Source organism: Schistocerca serialis, chromosome 5 (assembly GCF_023864345.2).
Source record: "Schistocerca serialis cubense isolate TAMUIC-IGC-003099 chromosome 5, iqSchSeri2.2, whole genome shotgun sequence".
In the NCBI taxonomy this organism is placed as follows: Eukaryota; Metazoa; Arthropoda; class Insecta; order Orthoptera; family Acrididae; genus Schistocerca; species Schistocerca serialis.
In genome coordinates, this window is record NC_064642.1 from 235,376,261 (window position 1) to 235,400,928 (window position 24,668).

Consider the following 24,668-nt stretch of genomic DNA (forward strand, 5'->3'; position numbering starts at 1 on the left):
AGGTTATTAGCTCCGAGGAATGGTTTTCAGCCGCACCACTGGTGGACAGACGCTGACCACTCAGCCGCTTGTTTCAAGACAGACGCCAAGTGGATTTTTTTCTTTGGTTGCCTCTTCTGCTAGTTCCGCCGTACCGAGAACTATTCCCTCCGCCTTCACTACCATTGAGGTCTTCACTGTAGTCCTAGCAAGGACCCCTTACAAGGTGCTATCACCCGGGCCAGGTGAACCTTGGTTTTTTAACGAGGTTGTTACTCCTCCCCCTCCTCCTTCCTCACCTCTTGTATGGTGAGGCCCTGGGCTTGGGACCGGCGTAACTATAAGTTTATGATATTAATATCAAAGTCAATACATAGTTTAAATCTCTTTTTCCTCATCAGATTTTTTATCTGCTGATTACATACAAGAAATTTGCAAAATGAGTTCCCATATACATTTGGATTCCAAGATTCATTATCTATGCATGCGGTTATAAGTTGAGCACATGGAAAACACATTTTCAAAAACAAATTATTTAATATTCAGAAACTTAGTTTCTTACAAACTAAAACACGAGCTCTCTCATAAACTACTATATATTGTAAATCCAATGGTTAGAACCGCTTGAAAGAGCTCAACATGGGCTCATCTGTATGTTGTACATATTATGCGTTAATAAATTACTTAAATTCAGTGGGACACTCAATTCAAAAAGAAATTGTGATACAGCTTTGAAACTGGTTAACTGAACAAGTTGTTCCATACTTAAAAGTTAAAAGGAATCTCCAAAATTTTGATTGTACATTCATAAGTTATTACACGTGGTCAACAACACTCACCCAAGGAGGATTGTTCAAGAGTATGCTTTGAGTGGCCAAGTATTTTTTAATTGCCATCATTTCTCTTACATTTGGTCCCCAACGATGCAACATTTTATGAACATACTGGTTATAGGCTGTAAATCTCATTTCATCGGAAACTTTGCATTCCGGCTGAAAAAAATAACAACAGAAAGTTAGTACCATCATAGAATAAAAAAAGAAAGAGCTAGAGAAATGTAATACAATACTTCCACTTAAACTACATCAGCGACAATAAAAAACATTAGTCCTGTGTCGACTCACACAAAAACAAACTTATGAGCAATCTTCCCCGCCACCCTTTCTCTCTCTCTCTCTCTCTCTCTCTCTCTCTCTCTCTCTCTCTCTGTGTGTGTGTGTGTGTGTGTGTGTGTGTGTGTGTGTGCACCCTCTTCCTTTCCCCAGTTTCAGACAGGTGTCTGCAACTTGACACGTCTTCTTTACGGTGAGAAGCACTCTATCTTGTTGATAATCCTACCTGACGTTTCCACTGCTAGAAAACATACATTTCTGTTGAAAAGGTGCAACTTACAGTACTTGTAAGCATACCCAACTGGTTACAAAAATGTGATGCCAGTACAGGGGCCAGTGTCAAAATTAAGCCACAGTCAAACAGTACCTCAAGGTCTAGTGTGGGAAGTGGCCAAGTTTTAAGCAAACCACTGCGTGGGGTAGCCATACGGTCTGAAATGCCTTGCCATGGTCCGCTTTCCAACCACTGCTTCCCAGTCATGCCCCTAGACTTTTACAACTGCCATCTGGTTTCTGTACAAATTGTAAATAGCCTTTCGCTCCCTGTATTTGACCCTGCCACCTTCAGAATTTCAAAGAGAATATTTCAGTTAACAGTGTCAAAAGCTCTGTGTAAGTCTCCAAATGCTAGAAATGTGGGTTTGTCTTTCCTTACTCTATCTTTTAAGAAAAGTCATAGGGTCAGTACTGCCTCAGTTGTTCCAACATTTCTACAAAATCCGAACTGATCTTCCCCAAGGTCGGCTTCTACCAATTTTTCCATTCATCTGTAAAGAATTCATGTTAGTATTTTGCAGCCGTGACTTATTAAAGTGATAGTCCAGTAATTTTCACATCTGTCAACATCTGCTTTCTTTGGTATTGGAATTATTACATTCTTATTAAAGTCTGAAGGTATTTCACCTGACTCATACATCCTGCTCACCAGATGGTAGAGTTTTGTCATGGCTGGGTCTCCCAAGGCTATCAGCAGTTCTAATGGAATGTTGTCTACTTCTACGCCCCTGTTTTGACTTAGGTCTTTCAGCACTCTGTCAAATTCTTCACGCAGTATCATATCTCCCAATTCATCTTCATGTACATCCTCTTCCATTTCCATAATATTGCCCTCAAGTACATTGCTCCTGTATAGACCCTCTATATACTCCTTCCATCTTTCTGCTTTCCCTTCTTTGCTTAAAACTGTTTTCCACCTGAGCTCTTGATATTCATACAAGTGGTTCTCTTTTCATCAAAGGTTTCTTTAATTTTCCTGTAGGCAGTATCTATCTTACCCCTAGTGATATATGCCTCTACATCCTTAAATTTGTCCTCTAGTCATCCCCGCTTAGAAAATTTGCACTTCCTGTTGATCTCATTTTTGAGACATTTGTATTCCTTTTCACCTGCTTCATTCACTGCATTTTTGTATTTTATCCTTTCATCAATTAAATTCACTATCTCTTCTGTTACCCAAGGATTTCTACTACCCCTCGTTTCTTTACCTACTTGATCCTCTGCTGCCTTCACGATTTTATCTCTCAAAGCTACCCATTCTTCTTCCACTGTATTTCCTTCCCCTGTTCTTGTCAACTGCTCCCTAATGCTCTCTCTGAAACTCTCTACAACCTCTGGTTCTTTCAGTTTATCCATTTTCCATCTCCTTAAATTCTTACCTTTTTGCGGTTTCTTCTGTTTTAGTCTACAGTTCAAAACCAATAAATTGTGGTCAGAATCTGTATCTGCTCCTGGAAATGTCTTCCAATTTAAAACCTGGCTCCTAAATCTCTGTCTTACCACTATATAATCTATCTGAAATCTTCCAGTGTCTCAAGGTCTCTTCCACATATACAACCTTCTTTCATGATTCTTAAACCAAGTGTTAGCTATGATTTAAGTTATGCTCTGTGCAAAATTCCACCAGGTGGCTTCCTCTTTCATTCCTTACCTCATTCCATATTCACCTACTATTTTTCCTTCTCTTCATTTTCCTATATTGAATTCCAGTTCCCCATGATTATTAAATTTTCATCTACCCTCACTATCTGAATTTCTTTCATCTCATCACACATTTCTTTAATCAGATCATCATCTGTGGAGCTAGTTGGCATATAAACTTGTACTACTGTAGTAAGCACAGGCTTCATGTCTATCTTGGCTACAATAATGCGTTCAGTATGCTGTTCGTAGTAGCTTACCTGCGATCCTATTTTTTTTTATTCATTATTAAACACACTCCTGCATTACCCCTATTTGATTTTATATTTATAGCCCTGTATCCGCTGACCAGAAGTCTTGTTCCTCCTGCCACCAAACTTCTCTAACTTCCACTATATCTAACTTTAACCTATCCATTTCCATTTTTAAATTTTCTAACTTACCTGCCTGATTAAGGGATCTGACATTCCATGCTAGGATCCATAGAACGCCAGTTTTGTTTCTCCTGATAACGACGTCCTCCTGAGTAGTCCCTGCCCGGACGTCTGAATAGTGGACTATTTTACCTCCGGAATATTTTACACAAGAGGTCGCCATCATCATTTAATCATACACTTCGATTATACACACAGTGTACAATCGAAGTATTCGAAAGTAATCACCAGAGGTTTGAGCACAACCACCCCACTGTTTCATGAGTCAAAGGATTCCCTGTTCCCAGAATTCCTGTGTCTTTGATCTTAATCATCATGGTACAATAATTATGCCCTCCGCCCCATGTACAATGTGCATTTTATTAATGGTCTGCTTGATTTCCTCACTGCATTTAAGAGCTGTTCATAAAAACTGTGGCTTTAAGCAACTAGTTATTAAGTAAATGTTATTAAGAATGGCATGTGAGAAAAATTGTTGCAGACTAGGCATGCATAGTCAGATGCAAACATAAGCCAACCCTGCAAAATATTAAAACAGAAAATTAATAGGTTTTTGGAACAAAGAAGTCATGTTTTTATGGGTGTTAACAGTTACTCCAGTTTGCAAATATTTCAAGAATATAGAATATAACACATCCAGCTGCTTTCGTGGAGTAATTTTGTGATTCTTTCCCAAAGGCATGCCCTGAAGGGCAAAAGGTCAAAATATGTGTAAATTATTTGAAAGATGGATCACATATACAGTGAAGCGAAGCCTCCAAAACATATAACACTTTCCAAGAATTTGATAAGGAATTTTGGTGTGAATAATAGTGTCAAAGCTTCCAGCAGAAAACTGGAGTTGAATTAAAGCTGCTGCCAATAAAAGATTGAAATAAAGGAACAATGAGTAGCTATTTTCAGTATCACTGGGATAAAAACACACATCTGCATGATCTGGTAAAGAATCGAGATTCCGCGAAAGACTTGCTATAATGCTGCACCATGACTGTGAAGAGGTATTGTGTTTGATGCTCGATCACATGGAAGTCATTAACGATGAGTGCTGAATGCAGGAACGAAACCAGAATAATTGATGCGACCAAAATTTTGGGTACGCAGCATGACTAACACTACAATAATCATAACCAACAATGTAATTACAGCTTATAGGTAGAAGAAAATTATAGGCAGACAGATAATCGGTACGTGAATGAACAACACCAACAATATGAAGGACATTCTCAGTCACACTATGATGAACAAAGGTGTGATAGGTCACCTGAAAAATCAAATAATGATCAACAGACACAAGTGCATCATTACTTGGAAAACTAAGTTCAGTTTGGAATAAGATCCAATTCAAAACAACGCAGCCACAGAATTTGTCATGCTACCTCATATGACTATGGACATGACATGAGAGAAGATTTATTGTGAGAGATTGAAGTAATTATGGACAATGTCTTAATGGCTATTATACCAGTTCATATCTGTGGGTTAAATTTATAATTTACTCGCTGAGAAATGCAGCATTGTCCAGTTGGAATATATGGCATGGCAGATGGCATGAGCACCATTCTAGATATGAGATGCATACAGATGTATATCTCATCAAGGATATTATGAATGCATCCAGATTTGATGTCGGTTATCTGATTCGAGATTTGTGAGCGAAGACACTGAGTCGCATTGCTTCATTAACATTTGCTTTTTGTTCCTCACTTTTGTCACATTCTTGTGCGCATTTTTGTAAGTGTTGCTTTTCTTTCTTCTTCCATTTCGTTTCTTCATGCTAGTTTTCTTCATTGGGAGCTCACATAAGAGCGTGTGAACATAGTTTTATGCTTCAGCATGTTGTCTGGAAATGAAATTATGTACTGAGTAATACTAAATCATCCACAGTAACTAATAGAAGTATGATAAGGATATACCCTAAAAGAATAATGCAAAAAAAGAAAAAGCAAAGTGAGTGACAAAAATGCACTAAATTATGAAAAGGATTGTACTCATGAAGGATAAGCAAACTGTTTATTCGAAATCACTATAGTCTACCATTTGAGTATTCATTTGTTAGTTACGTCTACCATTCGATTATTCATTTGTTAGTTACAAGTATTTTTGTCTTTGAGTCTATCTGGATTTTTTCCTGTGTATCTCTGTTCATCATCGGTAAAGTGTGATTGATGAAAATGCACTGAGAGATTAAAAATTGATCTATTTGATATTACACAGTGATTAAAGTCTGAATGATGAAACGACACAATCATCATATTACGTTGGACAACTGATACAATAAACGCATTTTCACATGTGCGGTAAAGTTCCTAAGTCACACACTATACAGGGGTTTTCCTAAAAGTATTTACTGCTCCATATTTCGTGGATTTTTGCTTGTCACATTCGCCCACTGCCACGCACCATGGCCAAATTCTCTTACTAACAGCATGAGACCAAGGGCTGTCTACCACCACAAAGACAAGTGGGTGGCAAAGTGTGGTCATGGAGAAAAGTCTGTCAATATGTATACTCACTAGCCTTTGTTATATAGACAAAGAAGAAGATGGAAAATGACAGTCAACTGACTACAGTCTCACATAAATAACAGCAATAATTATGCAGCATTGTTATTTCTGGTCTTTCCAGCAAATAGTGTGAGAATTATTAGTGTGATTAAAAATAAAAGTAAACCCATAACTGAGCAGATATTTTTAAAGTTTTCTGTTGACAGTAGAGAATTTGAACATGAATGTTGATATTTCCATCTTTATTTGTTAATTTCTTGATTGGCAATGCCTGGCTTATGAAATACAAGTGTAGATTGGATTTCACAAGCAGTAGATTAATTATTAAAGGTAGCAGAGGAGAGATGATAGTATATTTTAAAGGGTGCTCTAGAAGATGTTGACACTCCGAGTGTAAAAGAAAAATATATTGATGTACGAGAAAATGAAGTTGAAGCTCAAGTCAGTGTGGTTAATTATGCTGATACGCAGGTCATTGCAGTTGAGGAAAATGAAGACACGAATCTGATTCTGTCTGTAAACGCAAAATTACATATTACGGATCATGAATGTTTAAAGGCAGACCTTATCTTACTCTGTCAATACAGTGTGAAGCTGTGAAATGAGAAAGCAAAAGAAAGCTGTAACAAGGAATCACTGAGCAGTCAGATTGCAACTATTGTAATCCCATCTATGTAGTTAGAAAAAAAAATAATAATAAAAAAAATGCATCAGTCAGATTGGTTTTGGATGCACATGCTGTTCACAAAATTATACTTGTATAACAACATCAGACACAGAATCTAGAAGAACTATTACGGAGATTTAAAGGCATCAAATATTTAACAAATTTCAAGTTAAAAAGCAGTTTTTGGCAGCTGGAATTGATGAAGCTAGAGGAGGATACAATGCCATTCAAAATAATGGCACAGATTATCAGTCCACAATAATGTCATGCAGCCTGAATGTGTCATTTTCACTTTTATGCATTCATTGGATAAAGTTTTAGATGAAAAGTTGCTGCAAAAGGTAGTCATCTGCAATGATGATATTTTAATTGGAAGCAAAACTTGGGAAGAGCACCTTGATCCCGTGAAAGAAGTATTAGAAACATGTAAAATATCAAATATTATCATCAGTGTGGATAAAACTAAATTGGGCAGAAACAATTAAAATTCTTGGGACACATTATAACGTCAGATGGAACTGGGCCAGATCCGGAGAAACTGAAAGCTGTAAGAATGTTTGGAATGCTGAAATGCGGGAAACAACATAAAAGCATTTTGGGATTCTGTGGAAATTATCGTTGATTCCTTGAGATTACTGTCTCACTAATGAAGTTACTGAAGAAAGACATAATCTGGATATGGTCAGAGGAATGATGATCCAATTTCGATTTTATCAAGTCAAAATTATGTCAAGCTAAACCGTGACACCATCCGGATTTAGCAAAGGAATTTTTCACGGACTGACAGTAGCAATACACCATAGGTATTGAGGTGTATGAAATACATGGCAAAACAGACCATCATACAAATGCATCTGCAAATCGCTCCTTAAATCTATGAGGAAGTACATAGTTACCAATCGTGAACCTCTAATGATTGTCTGGGGATTTCAGAAATTTCACTTTTACCTACTTGGAAGAAAAACCATTATCTTCACAGACCACAAGACCTTAACTTTCTTAACGAGCTGTCGCTGAATGCACAACCATGACATGCTGGGGATTAAGTTTACAAGAATTTGATTATGAAAGCTTTTTGCCACTCCAAGTCAGTATTTTTGACACATTGTCACATCTTACTGATTATGTAGGAGAGACAGACAGTGCACATCTGTTACAGTGAGATATACACATTAATTTCATCAAGGGTGTTGGAGGAGAGTAGTTATCAAGAAATTACTATGCAATATGTTGGCAGAACAAGGTGCAGATGAAGTGTTAAAGCAAGTGAAAACTTTGTATGATGACCCAGATCACTCCAACTCTACTGTAGTGAAGAACAAGCAATATTATCAAAAACAGCAGACTATTTTGTACCAATGATCCAGTCTTAATTCTGACTAGTGGAGATTATTTATACCACAACATGCAACAGATGACGATAAATAATAGATACACACATTTTGGCCCAAGTAAATGCATTATGAAATTGCATGAATATAATTCATTTAATAACATGGCAAAAACAGTTTTTGTGATATCAAAACTGTGTGACTTTGTGTTAGAAAATAAAGGTTTCAACTGAGTAGCATAGAGGATATATCAATAGTAAAATACTTGACAAACCTGGCCCCAGTGCTTTCAGCTGATCTCTATGAATCAGTGCCAAGAGCTAAAGGCAATTTTATGCACAGTATGCACAATTTGTTTGTCTTTATCCTTTGCATAATGCACAGCATGTTTGTCTCAACACAAATGCAGAATGCTCAAGAAATTGAAAGATTATTTTCTGAATATGACGAAACCAGAATGCATCCTCAGCGATAATGGCTCACACCTTAGATCAAAATTATGGAAGTTTCATGGAGAATCAAGCCATAAAGAAAATTTTAATTTCCACTTATTGTCCAGCTTTGAATCCAATAGCGTGAATTATGTGAGAACGTGGAAGATTATTTCATGCATACTATGACAAATATCATAGGAAGTGATAAGCAAACCTTCACAACTTCAAAACAGCAATGAGCATTTTAAGTATGACACCACGCACAGTTTTATGCAATCAAAAGTAGCCCAGTATTTTTGAACAGTATGTAACTTATCCATAAAAAAACTGATATCCCACATGATGAAATGTTGCAACAAGTTTTAAGCTCCACAAATGAGAAAGCTAATGTTCACAAGTAGAGCCATCATGAAGTAGTGACACCTCTAATACACAAAGTGAGTGAGTGGATTCTTGTCAAATTTCATACAAAATCTTCCAAGGTGAAACATGAATTTAAGGAATTTAATCATCACGTTGGCCCCTTTGCAATCAAAATGACTGTGCATCTATTTGCACACAACAGCAATTCAGGCAAATTTATGGATTCCAGCACACAGAGAATATTACACTGTACTACAGATGTTGAAATGTGGGTGTAGAGTTTTTCACTTAAATGGACAATACTATGGAACTGTAACTATTTTCTACTGTATAGGATTTTTTATGCGTAGAAGAAGATTATTTGTGTGTGTGCATTGTTTTTCATCTTACAGACAGTGACTGATCTGATGGAGACATCACAACAGTGCAGTTTTATACAAATTGTGTGTGTGTGTGTGTGTGTGTGTCAGAACTTATTGAAGCAAGCGTTTTAACAGCAAAAACTGCAAGAAAAGAATAACACATTCACATGATTGTGTATTTTCTTTTTTATTACTGCTGGTATCAACTGTCTATTTTTTATGTACCTGAGCCACATACACAGCCATAGAAGCAACGTAGCAGAGATTTGATTCTGCAGCTACGTCATCGCAAAGGTGCACCACAGTTAGCAGTGTTCTTTGATGATTAGAGTTCACCACCTTCATGTCCATTCTATCCCCTCCACTTTGGCAGTGTCCACCAATGTCCGCCAACACTGACCTTTCAACATTGATACACTCTGAATGCTTTGCAGAGCAGTTGTCAATGCATCATGTCATTAACCAAAATGAATTTTAATCACCTCAACTTAACCTTAACTTTGCTGTTCTCACATGCGTTTTCACAGTCTGCCTAAGATATTAGCTTAACAACTACCAATAAAGTACACACTAGAAGATGTCTTGTACGTTTGTTCTGATGAAGAACACTTTCAATTATATTATTGTTTGATTGCTAATTTATGCACGTACTACATGACATTTCTCCCCTGTTCAATGGTTTTATGAGTACGTTCCTACATTTCCAATCCATCTTGCAAATATTTCTATGTTGTTTATATTTATATATGTGCAATTACTTTACTTGACAGGTTAGGCCAACTTATAGTTTCTGATCATTCAACTATATGCTCTGCCAGTATTTTTAGTTTGTGAATAACATTTTATTAAATCAATCAAGGTGTCCCCCACCCCCCCCCCCCCCCTTCTGCATGAGACTCATTGAGGCTCTGGAAGGTACCGAAAGGGATGAGGAGCCGTGTTGACACCAGTGCCATGGCCAGCTGTGCTAGGTTTCTCAGTTGAGAATCCATGGCATGAGAGCCCAATCAATGTGGTCCCACAGAATCTTAATCGAGTTTAAATCTCAGTGGTCAGGGGAATATAGTAAATTCATTCTGATGCTCTTTGAACTAAGTATATAGACTGCGAGCTATGTGACACAATGCATTGTCCTGCTGGTAGATGCCATTGCGCTGAGGAAAAACAAACTGCATGCAGGTGTGGCCATGGTTCCCAGGACGGATGCATACTTGTATTGGTCTAGTGTGCCTTCAAGAATGACAAGACCACACAGGGAATGCCATAAAAACATTCTTCAGACCATAACCCTCCCTGCTTGTTTGCTTTCGGACATTTCATGATGTACACACCAACGACCATCTGCCCAATTGAGAATAAAAGGATTCATTTGAAAAGGCCATCTGCCACTCAGTGAATGTCCAGTTACAATATTGGTGTGCAAATTCCAGCTTTTGTCACGCATAAGCAGCAGTTGGCCTGGGTGCATAAAACAGACACCCCTTGTGGAGGACAATATGCAGCAATGTTGAATGAATAGTTGTTAAGAAGACACTGTTTGTAGCCCCTTGGCTCATCTGGGTGGTCAATTGCTCAACAGTTGCACATTTATTCACCCTTACACATCGTCACAGCCATCTGTGGCTTGTAGTGCTTCAAAGTTGCCTCGGTACCTGTTTTGGGTAGTCCAATTTTGTCATGCACGGTATACTTTAACTGCGGCAGCACATGAATGGCTTACGAACAGAGCTGTTTCAGAAATGCTTTCACCCTTGGCCCGAATGAGAATGATCATGCCCTTCTGGATGTCAGATAAATTGCTCCAATTATGCATTACAACAATGACTGCACTGTTTTCCATGTGACAATGCTGAGAAATAAATATGTACTCATGAAGAATAAAGATGTAGAATGTTAATAAAGTTTATTTTATTTAAAAAGGCTTTAAGAGTTTTCACATAAGAAATTCAGAGGCATTACTCTTCAGCAATCCATCGTACAAATTGAATTATTTGAACAAAGTAGAAATCTACAGAGATCTATACAGTTTTGCAAGTAAATTTTGTGGCTTACAGTGTCAAAACACTTTATATTTATTGTATGTGACAAAAACTATGTACTACACTAGTTTGCTCCTGATCAGCAGCCTTGTTTTTTGATACAGTTAATCAATTGATTGTATAGATCAAAGGATATTAAGGATGGAGTACGATTACATATACATCTACACCTATACTACCCAAGTCACCTCAAAGTGTGTGGCAGAGGGTAATTTATGTACCACTGTCACTTCACCCTTTTCCTATTCCAAGCACATTTGGTTCTCAGGGAGAAGGATTGCCGGTAAGCCTCTTTGTGGGCTTGAATCTCTCTAATTTTATTTTAGTGGTCTTTTCATGAGATATATGTAGGAGGAAGCAATATATTGGTTGATTCTTCTACAAATGTACACACTCTGAACTTTAACGGCAAACCATACCATGATGCAGAACACCCTTCTTCCATTGTCTTCCACTGGAGTTGGCTGGGCACCTCCAAGATCCTTTCTTGCTTAGCAAATGAAGCTATAATGAAACATACTGCTCTTCTTTGATCTTCTCTATTTCCTCTATCAGTCCAATCCAATATGTATCCAAGATGGATAAGAAATACTCAAGTATTGGTCAAATGAGAGTTCTGTAAGCTATTTCCTTTGTTGATGGACTTCATTTCCTAAGGATTCTTCCAATCAACCTCAGTCTGGCATATGCCTTATCGACAATTAATTTTATGTGGTTATTCTAATTCAAATGATTCTGTACACATACTCCTAGACAGTTTGTAAAGTAACTGCTTCTAGTGATTGTTTTTTAATCATGTAATGATACATCATTTTCACTTTCTTCACTATTTTTATTTGTCCACACCTATCCGACCAGGCTGCTCCAACTCATTTGTGTAGGAGGATCACACTAAGCATACCGTTGTACAGGCTCCTGTATGAAGGACATAGTAATATGCATCCCTGGCACTGATTTACAGCTGAGAGCTTAAAACAAATAAGTCACCTAGTCAGGATGAAATCCCTATTCGGTTTTACAAAGCATACACTACAGCATTGGCTCCTTACTTAGATCGCATTTATCATAAATCTCGCACAGCACAAAGTCCCAAGCAACTGGAAGAAAGTGCAGGTGACTCCTGTAAACAAGAAAGGTAGAACAACAAACCCACAAAATTACAGACCAGTATCCTTAACACTGTTTTGCTGCAGAATTCTTAAACACATATGCTCTTTTAAAATACAATAAATTTCCTTGAGATGAAAAAGCTTCTGTCCAAGAATCAGCACAGTTTTAGAAATCATCATTTATGCAAAACTCAGCTTGCCCTTTCCTCATACCCTGAAAACCATGGATGGAGGGGAACAGGGAAATTCCATATTTCTAGATTTCCTACATTACTTTGACATGATGCCCCACTGCAGAATATTAACAAAGGTACGAGCATATCGAATAGGTTCCCAGATATGTAAGTGGTTCAAAGACTTCTCAAGTAATGGAACCCAGTGCATTCTCCTCGATGCCAATTGTTCATCAGAGACAAGGGTACAGTCAGGAGTGCCCCAGGGAAATGTAATAAGACTGCTCTTGGTCACTTTATACATAAATAATCTGTCAGGCAGGGACAGCAGCAATCTGTGGCTGATTACTGACAATGCTGCAGTGTACAGAAAAGACTTGTAGCTAAATGACTGTAGGAAGTTACAAGATTACTTAAACAAAATTTCTACTTGGTGTGATGAATGATTGCTTGTTATCAATGCAGAAGATTGTAAGTGAATGCAGATGAGTAGGAAAAACAATCCTGTAATGTTTGAATAAAGCACTAGTAGTGTACTGCTTGACACAGTTACATCAACGAAATATCTAGATGTAACATTGCAATGCAATATGATATGGAATGAGTACTTGACAAAGGTAGTGGGGAAGGCAAATTGTCAACTTCAGTTTTTTCGAAGAATTTTAGGAAAGTGTGATTCACCCGAAAAGGAGACTGCATATAAGAACACAAGTGTAACCCCGTTCTTGAGTACTGCTTGAGTGTTTGGTTCCTATACCAGATCGGATTAAAGTAAGACACTGTAGTAATTCATAGGCGGGCAGCTAGATTTGTTACTGGCAGTTTTGATCAACACACGAGTACTATGGATTTGCTCAATTGGGGATCCTTGGAGGGAAGCCGGCATTATTTTCACAGAACACTTCGGAGAAAATTTACAGAAACCAGATGATTTGAGAACAATTCTAGTGCCACCAACGCATGTTTTGCATAAGAGAAATTGGAGCACACGCCGAGGCCTACAGACAATCGTTTTTCCCTCATTCTATTTGTGAGTAGAAAAGGAACACAAATGACTAGTAATGATGCAAGGTACCCTACATCACACACTATATGGTGGCTTGTGCAGTTTGTATGTAGATGTAGATGTAGTTGTAGAGCTCACAAGGCTCTGCTCCTCATCCACTGGGCATGTGCAGTACACAGGTGACCTGTGGCACCATGTTCACACCTTCTTCAGTTGTGTATGAACAGCCTGATCTCTCAATGATATTACACAAGATTTAAATAACTTAAATATGATGCTTCAAAGGAAGAACCTACTGATTATCCACATTCATGATTGAAGTCCATCTATCTGAATGACACGCATTTCCTCCCTCCCCTACCTGTCTTTATATCTATGGTTAACTTTAGATATTTCACATCGTTTATCAGCAAAACATTATTCACTGTCATCTGACTTTTGAAACAAGATGTCAGGAGTAGTGTAGCCTATAAAATGAAGTGAAATAATTAAGCAATCCATTTTTCAGTTGCACATGACACTGTGCCTTTCGAAATACAATAAGAAGCAATTGATTTACAACATTAAATTCTGTTCAGCAATATGTACTACAGTGGCACGAATTTGCGATGTACAGGTAAAAGTGCTTCCCAAATGACACTGAAATGTGATTGACATCATGCCTATGCTTGGGTCAACATTTTGCTGTGATCAACTAACTCTCTTTCTTTCTTCTTTTCTTGACACGTAGAAAAAAAGCTGTAGAAAGATCATAGCATTACTATCCAAGACTGAAAAGTTTTCTGCATCTTGTGACACTACAGAATCTGATGACATATATTTCATCAGCTATGAATAAGAATCAATGTCATATACCAAATCTGTAATAAAATGTCAGTATTTTTTACTTGGGTGGAATATTTCTGTTAAACAGTCAATGTTAACTAACCAGACTGCATTGTTATGTGAAAAGTGTTGACTGCCAACGTAAGAACCATTACTCAAGCTCTGGTTGTGGGCACTTGGTTGAGTTTGCTTTGGCCCGATAGAGGCTTCTCACGCTGGAAATCCTGTATCAGACCATGCTTTTCACATCCTTTCTTTTGATACAGGGGTCTTAATCACCATACTACAGAAAACTTTCTTGTATTTCTGTTTTTGGTAAAGCACCCCAATACACTCACATCTCACACTCCCCTGCATCCACCTCCTGTTAGTTCTGCTGTATTTCTTGACTTACCATCAATAACAAGAATTTTATTCTCATTTGATGCCTCCTTAAATGGAAATTTGGTAACACATATTAATTCAGCATAATTCCAATTTAACTTCATGTTTTCCACATAAAATATTTCACACTCTTCTGCAGATGTCACTAACGATCAGAGATTGTGCGGACTTTAATTTGATTCATGGTGTACATTAGAATATTGATTTTTTTTCTTTTTTTTTGTGATTCCCCAGATACTTTTTTCTCTGTCTGAAAATCTGTTCTACAGTTTGAACACATTATTCACATTAATGTTGCAATATATTGTTAATTCACCTGTTACTGGACGGCAACAACATACCACACGACCCCCCCCCCCCCCCCCCCCACTCTATCAGCAGCAAGATTCTTACTTATATGAGCAGTATTCGCTCAGTCCATAGCTATACAAAATCCTACCGCATCTAGGATGAGACAATGAGTAGGAATAGAAGTAAAAAGGTTAGTAAAAAAAAAGGCCTTACATTAAAAAGGCAACAGACATTACAAGTTAATTGCAAAATGTTAAATGAACTGAAGTAAACTTTACATTTTTCTAAGCTAATTTTCTACAGCTGATATCACCGAACCTGGTTTTTTTGTGTTGGTAAGTGCTATTTAATAACATCAATCATCAACTTGGTCTGTGGAATAATTTTGTTTTTACAGATTTCAAAACAGTTGTATTGTGCATGTAACCTTAAAATCAGTAAATGGGAGTTTTCTCTCCGTATAAAGTTCTTTGTCGGTCAGTTAATCACATACGTAAATTCAACCAACATTTCTAATAATTCATACTTGAGCGACTAAATTAGAATATATTCGTATGTCTCTTGAAAATGAGCCATATGAAGGATGTTGCAACACTGCAGCCACACATGTAAACATCAAGAAAATGTGCAATATGGTATAGAATGAAATGTGCTTAGAACCGAATTAGCCACAAGTATGCCATAAGTATATTGGAGGGAGAGTAACATAGATTTTACATGGAGAATCAACTATGAGAATCTTCATGTATCGGGATAGTCTTGTTCTCGGATCAAGTCAAGGATGTTGAAGGTGTGTTTCATCCATTTAATTACCTTTTTTGCACAGTTTCCTTTTTTTATCTTTTTCTTTCACTTTTTTAAGAATGTGTTTCTTTTATTGGATTCTTTATGTTAACAATTTTGACCCAATATATTGTGTATGAACTTTCTCTCTTTTCTTTTTAATTCCACTAACAAATAACAAACTTCTTTGAGAAACGATATGACACTTGGATGTATACACACACACACACACACACACACACACACACACACACACAATTTATGACAATTTTGGAGAGTTTAATTCTGGTATTTATGGAGAACTGTTTTCTATTGCAAATGTGTTGTTTGTCTCAAGAATCTATTTCTGGCTCCTGCTGTCAAGGTTTCTACTCTGTCAGATATTTAAAGCTACTTGCATACGCATTTTAATGGTCTGAATGTGGAGCTTAGTGGGACTGTGTTTTCACAGATATTAAGCATTACTTTCACTTCTTCAAAAGATACTTGCAAGTCAGTTTGTGCTGCTACTTCTCTCAGTATGTTAATTTGTTCTGTCACTGTTTCACAATCTTCTGTCAATATGGCTATGCCATTTACAAAAGCTAAGCCTTCTATTTCTACACCACTCTTGTTAGTCTCAAGCATGAAAAATTTAAACATGGTCTGAACCTTTAATTTATTTTGCAATACTTGTATCTTCTTCTTCTCCCCCCCCCCCCCCCCCCCCCCACACACACACAGGTGAATTACAGTGACAAAAGTGCATTTCCCTGCCAACCTACTGCTTTGCTTCAAATTGTTTATTGAACGTCCTTGGAATTTTATTTTGGACTCGCTATTAGTGAATGCTGTTTTTCATCAACTACCACTTCTCACAGTACGTTAAGAAGCACATCATGTTTAATTGAGTCATACGCCTCATTAAAACTGGTGGAGGTCAATATACGAATATATTACCTTTGTGCTGGCAGAAAACAGCTTATTGATGTTTCCAGGTGATGTCAATAACAAATAATATTTTTAATCAGGACAATGGATTGAACTGATAGGGCTAGAAGGACCAAACTACGAGGTCATCAGTAACTCCATCTTATATGTGTACAGCAGGAAATGATACAGAAGACAAATCCTGATGAACTCAGTTGTAACCAAGAGTCAATAAAACCAAGAGAGAGAGAGAGAAGCAAGTAGAAGTGAGAGTGGGGTAAGAGGGTGAAGATGAGGGAAGTGTTCTGCTCAGAAAGCATGTGAAAGGCATTCCCTCACCCTCCATTACAACATGAAAACTAGCAACGTGGACAAGTTGGTAAGACCTCAGGGAAGAGTCCAATGATGACAAGACAGTAAATCAATGACAGATGTAAAAAAATAAGAAAAATTACAACGTGGGAAGGGCAGGAATCACACTGGACCACTGAGTAAGTGCAGATATGGGCCCACTGGGTCAAAGCAGGTGACGAGGGAACCCCACCAATCCTTCAAGCAGCCAATGAGGCGATGTGACCTACCTCACAGAAAGGAGTAGAAACCACCCTTACATATAAAATGTAAGGCCAGACCAGTCACTTTGGCATCATCCGCTAGCACCAGAGCATCTGGTAGCAGGTTGAGAAACCAGTGCAGACAATGTGTTCTGAAACACTTCACTATCGGCAGGGAGATATCACATTGTAGACAGCAAAACCTAGAGACATCCTCACACAAACAGCCACAACCTCCAAAGTCATATTGAGTGGCACATGTTCACTATAGACAAAGAGTCCAGAATGTACATGCAACCTCCGCCCAATGCTCTGTCACAGTCAGTTTGATTCTTAAAATAGCCCCAACAGGCACAGAGGGCTGGGGTTCACAATGCTCAGAACAAAGTTTCCTAGATGGCAATGCAACCATAAGGGGCATGCATAAGACAAATTTTAGCTCAGCCAGATGGTGGAAAAACCAAAACAGTTCTGCTGAAAGATCATGCTATTCGTTTCCAACACAGGGTTGAAGGAACCTATGAGGCATGTCATGCCCTAGTGTTGCCTGCTTGCCACTGGTTGCAAGGATACAGCATCATTACACATTGGTTCTGAGTCAGTTGGTGTGGGTGATGTGGTGCCACAGGAGCCACCAGGAACTCGGTATAGATGTGGAACATGAGGGGTCTGGTGGCAAGTGGACCACCGGAACCTTTGTTGCCCTGGAGGTCTTCTTTTTGTCCGCCTTTTCTTTGGATGATTTCGATGTCCGCAAGAACTTAGTTTCAGGGTCAGGGGAAGAATGTTTAGCTTTACGACCAGCAACCTGTGTTTCCTTCAGCCCCTGATTGATATTCAGTAGTAGATCTGCAGAATCCTGCGACAGGAGTGTTGGAGTGTTCCAAGGAACCTCTGCCTTGTGACAGACACTGGAGGAGGGTGTTGCACCTCTGGCTTCAGATGAAGATCAATATCCTTAGTGGGTGGGCAGTCGACACTCCAACAGTGGATGTGGAGGAAACAGGAGGAGGAGGGGCCCCAGGTGAGTGGAGGTAGTTTAGTGGCCCCAAGGGCCTGATGTAGACGGCACAAACGGCATTATAGCAGTAGCAAATGTCATCTCCATATGTACATAATTGAAATGATCACATTTTGTTTTGGCCTCCTGATATGCGAGTCGGTCAAGAGTCTTGTGAACAGGAGGAATGGTGCTCCCCACAGTTGACATAGCAGGATGGGCAGGGTTGGTCAGGTGGGGGGTGTGGGGTGGGGGTTGGGGTGGATGGCTACTGTGTTGGATTTTGGGCATAGCACAAGGAGCATTGGCAAGTTACAAGGAGAAGACATGTGCCCACTCGTGAATTTGCAGCACCGCATAGGAGGGAGAACATACAGCTTCACATCACAGCGATAAACCATCGCCTTGACCTTTCAATAAATCGGTCACTTTCAAGCGCCAAGACGAGGACCCCAGTATCAACCCTATTGTCCTTTCGTCACAACAGGACATGATGGATGAAATGTATACCTTGTCACTCCAAATTGGCACATAACTTGTCATAGGTCTGTAAAGCACGTCATGGTGGAAGACGACATCTTATACCACACTGCGACTGTTGCAAGGCGGTGTTAGTTACAAGAATGTCACCTCAATTGCTTGTCACAGGTGAGCAGTGTCCGCAACTGAACAGGGGATGCTGTTTTAATCAGAACTGAATCACTTTTCATTTTCAAAATAGCTGCTACTTCCCAAACCTGTCCTCAAGGGGTTCAACAAATAATAATGGCTTTGTGGACTCCATAGCAAACTACGTGTTGTGGGGAGTATTTCTCTCCTTGTCTGTTTGCCCTCTATCCCTTGCATAGCAAAGCCAGGGAAGGAAACATTGCGGAATAATACTCCTCTGCATTGCATTAGTCCTTTCCTTCAAAAGAGACTGTTGGGGCCATGTTGCCACCAGTGGAAAAAACGTTTGTATTTGCAAGTCATCTGCCTTGGTGCCACCCCCTCTGAACATGGACTTTCCTCATGGGCATCAACCACCCACAGCAACAGCAAACTAGCTCGTTAATCATTGCTAGGAGTCCTTGTGCCCCAGCTACAATGGGCACATACTCCTTGGCATACATGGGGAGTTTCCAGCTCAGGTACCAGTAGTACGATCCCTGCATGATCAGGGGGCTACCACCATGCAGTACCAGACAACCCCCCCCCCCCCCCCTCCACACACACACACACACACACACACACACACACACACACACACTGGAATGGCTACGGTGTTGGGTTTTGGGTGTACTGCTTTTGCCAAAATGGAAGGGTACAAAGACAGAAAGGCACAAAAAAATGGAATATACACAATATAATGAAAGATGAAAGGTTTTAGAAAGTGCCGGAAGACAGGATAGTGAGTGTTCAAAATCATAAGCCAAATCCACGCACAATTGGTGCCAAGAAGACTATCCAATGGAAAGGTACAGGGAGAAATGAAGAAGGATAGACTTGCAGCATGGAAAGGGAAGAAGCACTGTATGGGGCAGGCCCCGTGGCAGTCAAGCACAAAAAAAAAGAAATGGGAGCCCTCTGGCGGGGAATCAGGACAATTTGTCTGCCCACAAATCTACAGTGGTAATGGGAAAACTGATGGATTTTTATTAAAAATTGTAGGACAAACTACCATGTTACTTAGTATTATCATTATCTGGCTTCAACCTACTCTGAGATATAAAGATATTGTTGACTGGGAAATGTTCTGAATCTAATGAATGTGTTAAATTCAACTGAAAGGCTGTGACATATATATTCTGCTAATATTCCTGAATCACACTTCAAATGGAATGCACATGCAGTTGGACAAGATGCACTAGTGTCAAAGAGAAATGTTTGGGAAAATAAAGTAATTTTTTGACCTTAAGGGACAGCCTTTCCACGAATTAAAGGAAACTATGACGATTACTACTACTACTACTACTACCACCACCACGGGGTGTTCAAACAGTGAATTCATGCATTTGGTCTACACAAAAAGTACATCAGCTGCAAGAATCCCCTCTACACACTCAAGAACTGTGTGTCTGGTATGCATCATCACATAGCCAAATAGTCATTACATTCTTTCATGGCACAGTAATTAGTGAGCGCCACATACAGATGATGCAACAATATCTAATCATTATACTTGAAAATAAGTTCTTACCTGGCAAAGTGAACTGGTTACCTGGTCAGCATGGCAGCACCTTTATGTCAGAGGAGGAGGGAGAAGAGGCATTACTAGAGGACACTCCAGCAGTCTTGCGAGCAGAGAAACGTCACGTTTCACAGTTGTAAGTGCCACTGAGTGTACTCCCAGTTAATAAGAAGAATGAAAAAAGGCATACAATATATCTCACCATGGCTGCTCTCGATGCTTCATTGGCAGTAACCATAATATGATCTTCTTCACTGGAGGTTATCGGTATTCATTGAGCACTACAAACAGATGCTCCAACGTTTTCTAGACACTATACATGGTAATCAGCTATTACCCAGCATAGCAAACTGGTTACTTGGTCAGCATGGCAGTACCTTCATGCCACAGAAACATGGAGAGGCATTACTGCCGTACAGTCCAGTACTCATATAAGCAGATCAATGTCACACGTTAAACAGTTGTATGTGCCACTGACTGAAGTGTCCATTAATAAGAACAAAGAAATGGCATACAATTTATCTCACCAAGAGTGCTCTCATTGTTTTGCTGGCAATATCCATAAAATGACCTTCCCCCCTGAAATCACTGTCTTCCACAGCTGTGTCTGTTGACTCATCATCTGGAGTATCAATTGTCGATGAAAATCCTCCCTTAACGTTTCTATCTTTGACGGGTGTTCAATATGCAATGCAACACATTTTCTTCAGCCTGTTTTGGCTGATGAAATGTGGAATTTGTTGTGGGATATTGTGGAATATTTCCACTTCAGCCTTTAAGACATCCCAATAAGTAGTCAAGCTATATGTAGCCTTCAAAACGGCATTTGCCTTGGAAGGGCATTCCAAGCAGAGAGTAGTCACTGAGTTTCTTTTGGCGGAAAATCAGACCACCGCAGACATCCTTAGGCATCTGCATAACGTCTACGAAGACCTGGCACTAAATAAAAGCATGATGAGTCATTGGGCGAGGTGCCTGTTATCACTGCAACAATGCTGCGCAAACCTGTCTGATCTCCCAAGTGCCCACTGGCCGCACACAGCTGTGACTCCTGCGATGTTGGAATGTGTGGACACACTTATTTGAGGTAGCAGACCGATCACAATCAAACACCTCGCTACACAATTGGGCGTCTGTTGGTAGTGTTGACACACACGTCCACTACTTGGGGTACTCAAAAGGTTTTTGCCTGTTGGGTTCCTTGTTGCCCAACACGAAACCATAAAGAGTAATGGAGGATCATCTGTGGAGGATTGCTTGCATGTTAAGAGGCTGCTTGACAATTTTTTTTTGTTTTGTTTATTAAACATCATCACAAGCAATGAAACATTGGTTCATCACATTGATCTGGAAACAAAACGGCAATCCCTGGAGTGGTGCCCGCCAGCTCTTCTTCAAAGAAAAATTTCAAAACTACACTCTCAGGCGGTAAATTCATGGTGACAGTCTTTTGGTACTCTGAAGGGATTTTTCTATTTCATGTCCTCCTTCATGCTGAAATGATTAAATCTGAAGTGTACTGTGCTACCCTCAAGAAATAATTTCTGCATGTTAATCACCACAAAAATGCAAACAAACTTCTCCTTCTTCATGGCAACGCAAGGCAAAGTATGTGAACCCAAGAGGAGCTGACAAAATTTCATTTTTTGGATTCCTCTTCCTCATTCATCCTAGAGCCCAGATCTTGTACCTTCCAACTTCCATCTGTTTGGCCCAATAAGGACGCAGGCAAAACATTCTCACAATAGAAGGGTCACTGCCTGAGACTGCAGTCCTCTGTGTGTGTGTGTGTGTGTGTGTGTGTGTGTGTGTGTGTGTGTGTGTGGGCGCGAGCGCGTGTACAAGTGTGCATGCGTATGTGCCTATTGGTGATGAAGGCTTTAATGGCCAAAAGCTTCAATTGTCAGAGTCCTTTGCTTGTGCCTATCTGTGACTCAGCATCTCCACTATACGGTGAGTAGCAACTTTCCTTATCCTAATATTGTTATATTCCATCCTGGATTTTCCACTATTAGATTCATATTCTTGATGTATTAGAACTATCGATCTTATTGTTTGCAAGATTCCAGATCAGTTCCGTAGGACTTATGTGCAGATAGTGTGACAGCAGTCAGAAGGGAACCAGTCTTCCTGTCAAATTTTGTCAATGCAATGAAGAGCAGATGGTTTGTGCTCCTTAAATAATTAATGCCAAAAGTTCAAATTTCCTTGTTTCTATGTACTTTCTGTCCATTTCTACATGATAGTCCAAAGTTTTTCTGTTACAAGTATAGGAGAGAAGTGAACGTGAAAAGAATTGTTGCATGACACTATTTGACAATTCTTGTACCACACTGTAAATTTGCAACTTTTATTCACAGTGTTGTGTGTATGAATCCACAGTTTGTCTAAAGAAACTATTTAATTATGATGTTCATTTCTTTTTATAAAAAGTCTAATGAAGTAAGCTATTTTTGTAACTGTGTTCTCATGTCCACACATAATTATTCGTTCATTCTGGAACCTTTAACAATGAAATTTCATAGGTGGAACAGCTTTTCTCAGAGTTTCTTTCTTAGCCTGGAGGTCTGCTTCTGTGTGACAAAAGCTGTGAAGTTTTTGCAAAGATCGTATTTCAAAAATTGTTGTCTAATAACACATTTATCTACTTCATGGATGAAATATTTATTATATGCATTTTACTTATTTTGCTTTAGTGCAGATACTAGAATTCTGATCGGCTCAGCACTGTGTCCCTCCTTCGATTTTTACACTACTGACACACTCAACTCCTGATTCTCTCTCTGTTGGTAAAATTAATGACTACAACAGCAAATTAATGTGGCTAGCCATGAAGGTATTTTCGGTGGTCACGTTTCACTCACTTTCTGTGCTCACACTGTCAGCTAACAATGCGGATTACTTTGAAATGGAACATGACTCAACCAAGTAATGTGACCAACTGATTTCCCACTATGGCTGGTAACCACTCTACCTTGCTGTGTAATATAGTACTCGTGGTCCCAGCAAGACAATGTTACTGCTCATACAGTCAACAATAACAATATTCTCTCAGCTCATTGTTTTCATGGACAACCTATCCTAAAGGGCTGCAGTATACAATTGCCTGATTTATCCCACTTGATTTCTTCTTGTGGGGAATTCTTACGGATTCTGCTTACACAGCTCATCCTCACACTATTCTTGAACTGCACAAAGAAAGCGAACAATGTATGGCTGAAACCCCTCAATACATGCAGCGACGTATTCTATCACGTGACTTGCAGCATATATGCCACTATCAGCTATTATTGTAAGCTAATATTTTTCCTGTTAGGTTCTGTTGCTTTTTGAACACCTTAGCCACAATTTCTACTTCTACTGTTACTACTACTTCTATGTTACAACTACTATTACTGTTACTACTACTACTATACTAAAGAAAATCATTTACTATTCTTTTATTCAAACCTTGAAATTCTGAGGTGGAACAACACGGCATAAGCCAAATTTCTCTGCAATTGGTCGTATCTTATCTATGAACTCAAGGGGGTCCTGAAATTCTTTCTCAGTGGGCCGAAATGTAGGTGCTTCCACCAACTGTGCAGCACCACCTGGAGCTGGGAATGCTGATGAATTGATGGGTGTAATCACATAATTTGAATCTGATGACTTTACACATTTTGCCTTTGCAGGACCCCTAGAATTACAAAAAAAAAAGGGTAAAATAAACATTTACTACAATTTCATATGTTGAAGTGAGTTCTGCTATAAAACTAAATAACTTCTAACTACAGCATAACATACTATACGTGCAATGTAACTTGGCACTTAGTGCAGAATGGGGTGGGGCTCTGGAAGCAGTGGAACTGGTAAAAGTCAGCTGGTATTAAGTCATTTCCATCTTAGTAAACAATCCTCTTCACAATATTAATAGAAACAGCGATAAGATTTTGGCAACATGAAATCATTTAAGCAATTGTCACCTCTGTGTATCAACTCTGCTCTGCTTTCACAGAAATGTAGCTGCATGTTTGTTTTGTATGCTATCTGCCATGTAACCATTGCTATCACAAATTGCTTACATCTTTTCAACTGCGTCTTCTACTCGTCCACCGCAGCACTCGAGGTCACAGAACCAAGTTACGACACCTGAAGATGGGCATATAAGAGCTCGAAACCGGGCGTGTGATAAATGAAAGAACGTTATAATTCTAGCGGTATTTTCAACCTCTGGCTTACATCTTTGTTCCAAAAAGGAGTGCCCCCCCCCCCCCCCCCTCCCCATGTAAAGTGCCAAGTTATGTTGCCTGTATAATATCAGACTATAAAAGGAAAATATA

General features: G+C 39.1%; 1 protein-coding gene across 1 annotated transcript in view; it reads right to left on the minus strand.

Moving 5' to 3' along the window:
* The window catches only part of LOC126480718 (uncharacterized), a 180,692-nt gene that overhangs the window by 58,475 nt on the left and 97,549 nt on the right, over positions 1-24,668 (minus strand). Inside the window, exons 12-13 of the mRNA XM_050103973.1 lie at positions 23,797-24,025; positions 819-971 (exon numbers count right to left, since the gene is read on the minus strand). Of these exons, the coding sequence (XP_049959930.1) occupies positions 819-971; positions 23,797-24,025 (382 nt within the window). The remainder of the gene's footprint in view (positions 1-818; positions 972-23,796; positions 24,026-24,668) is intronic.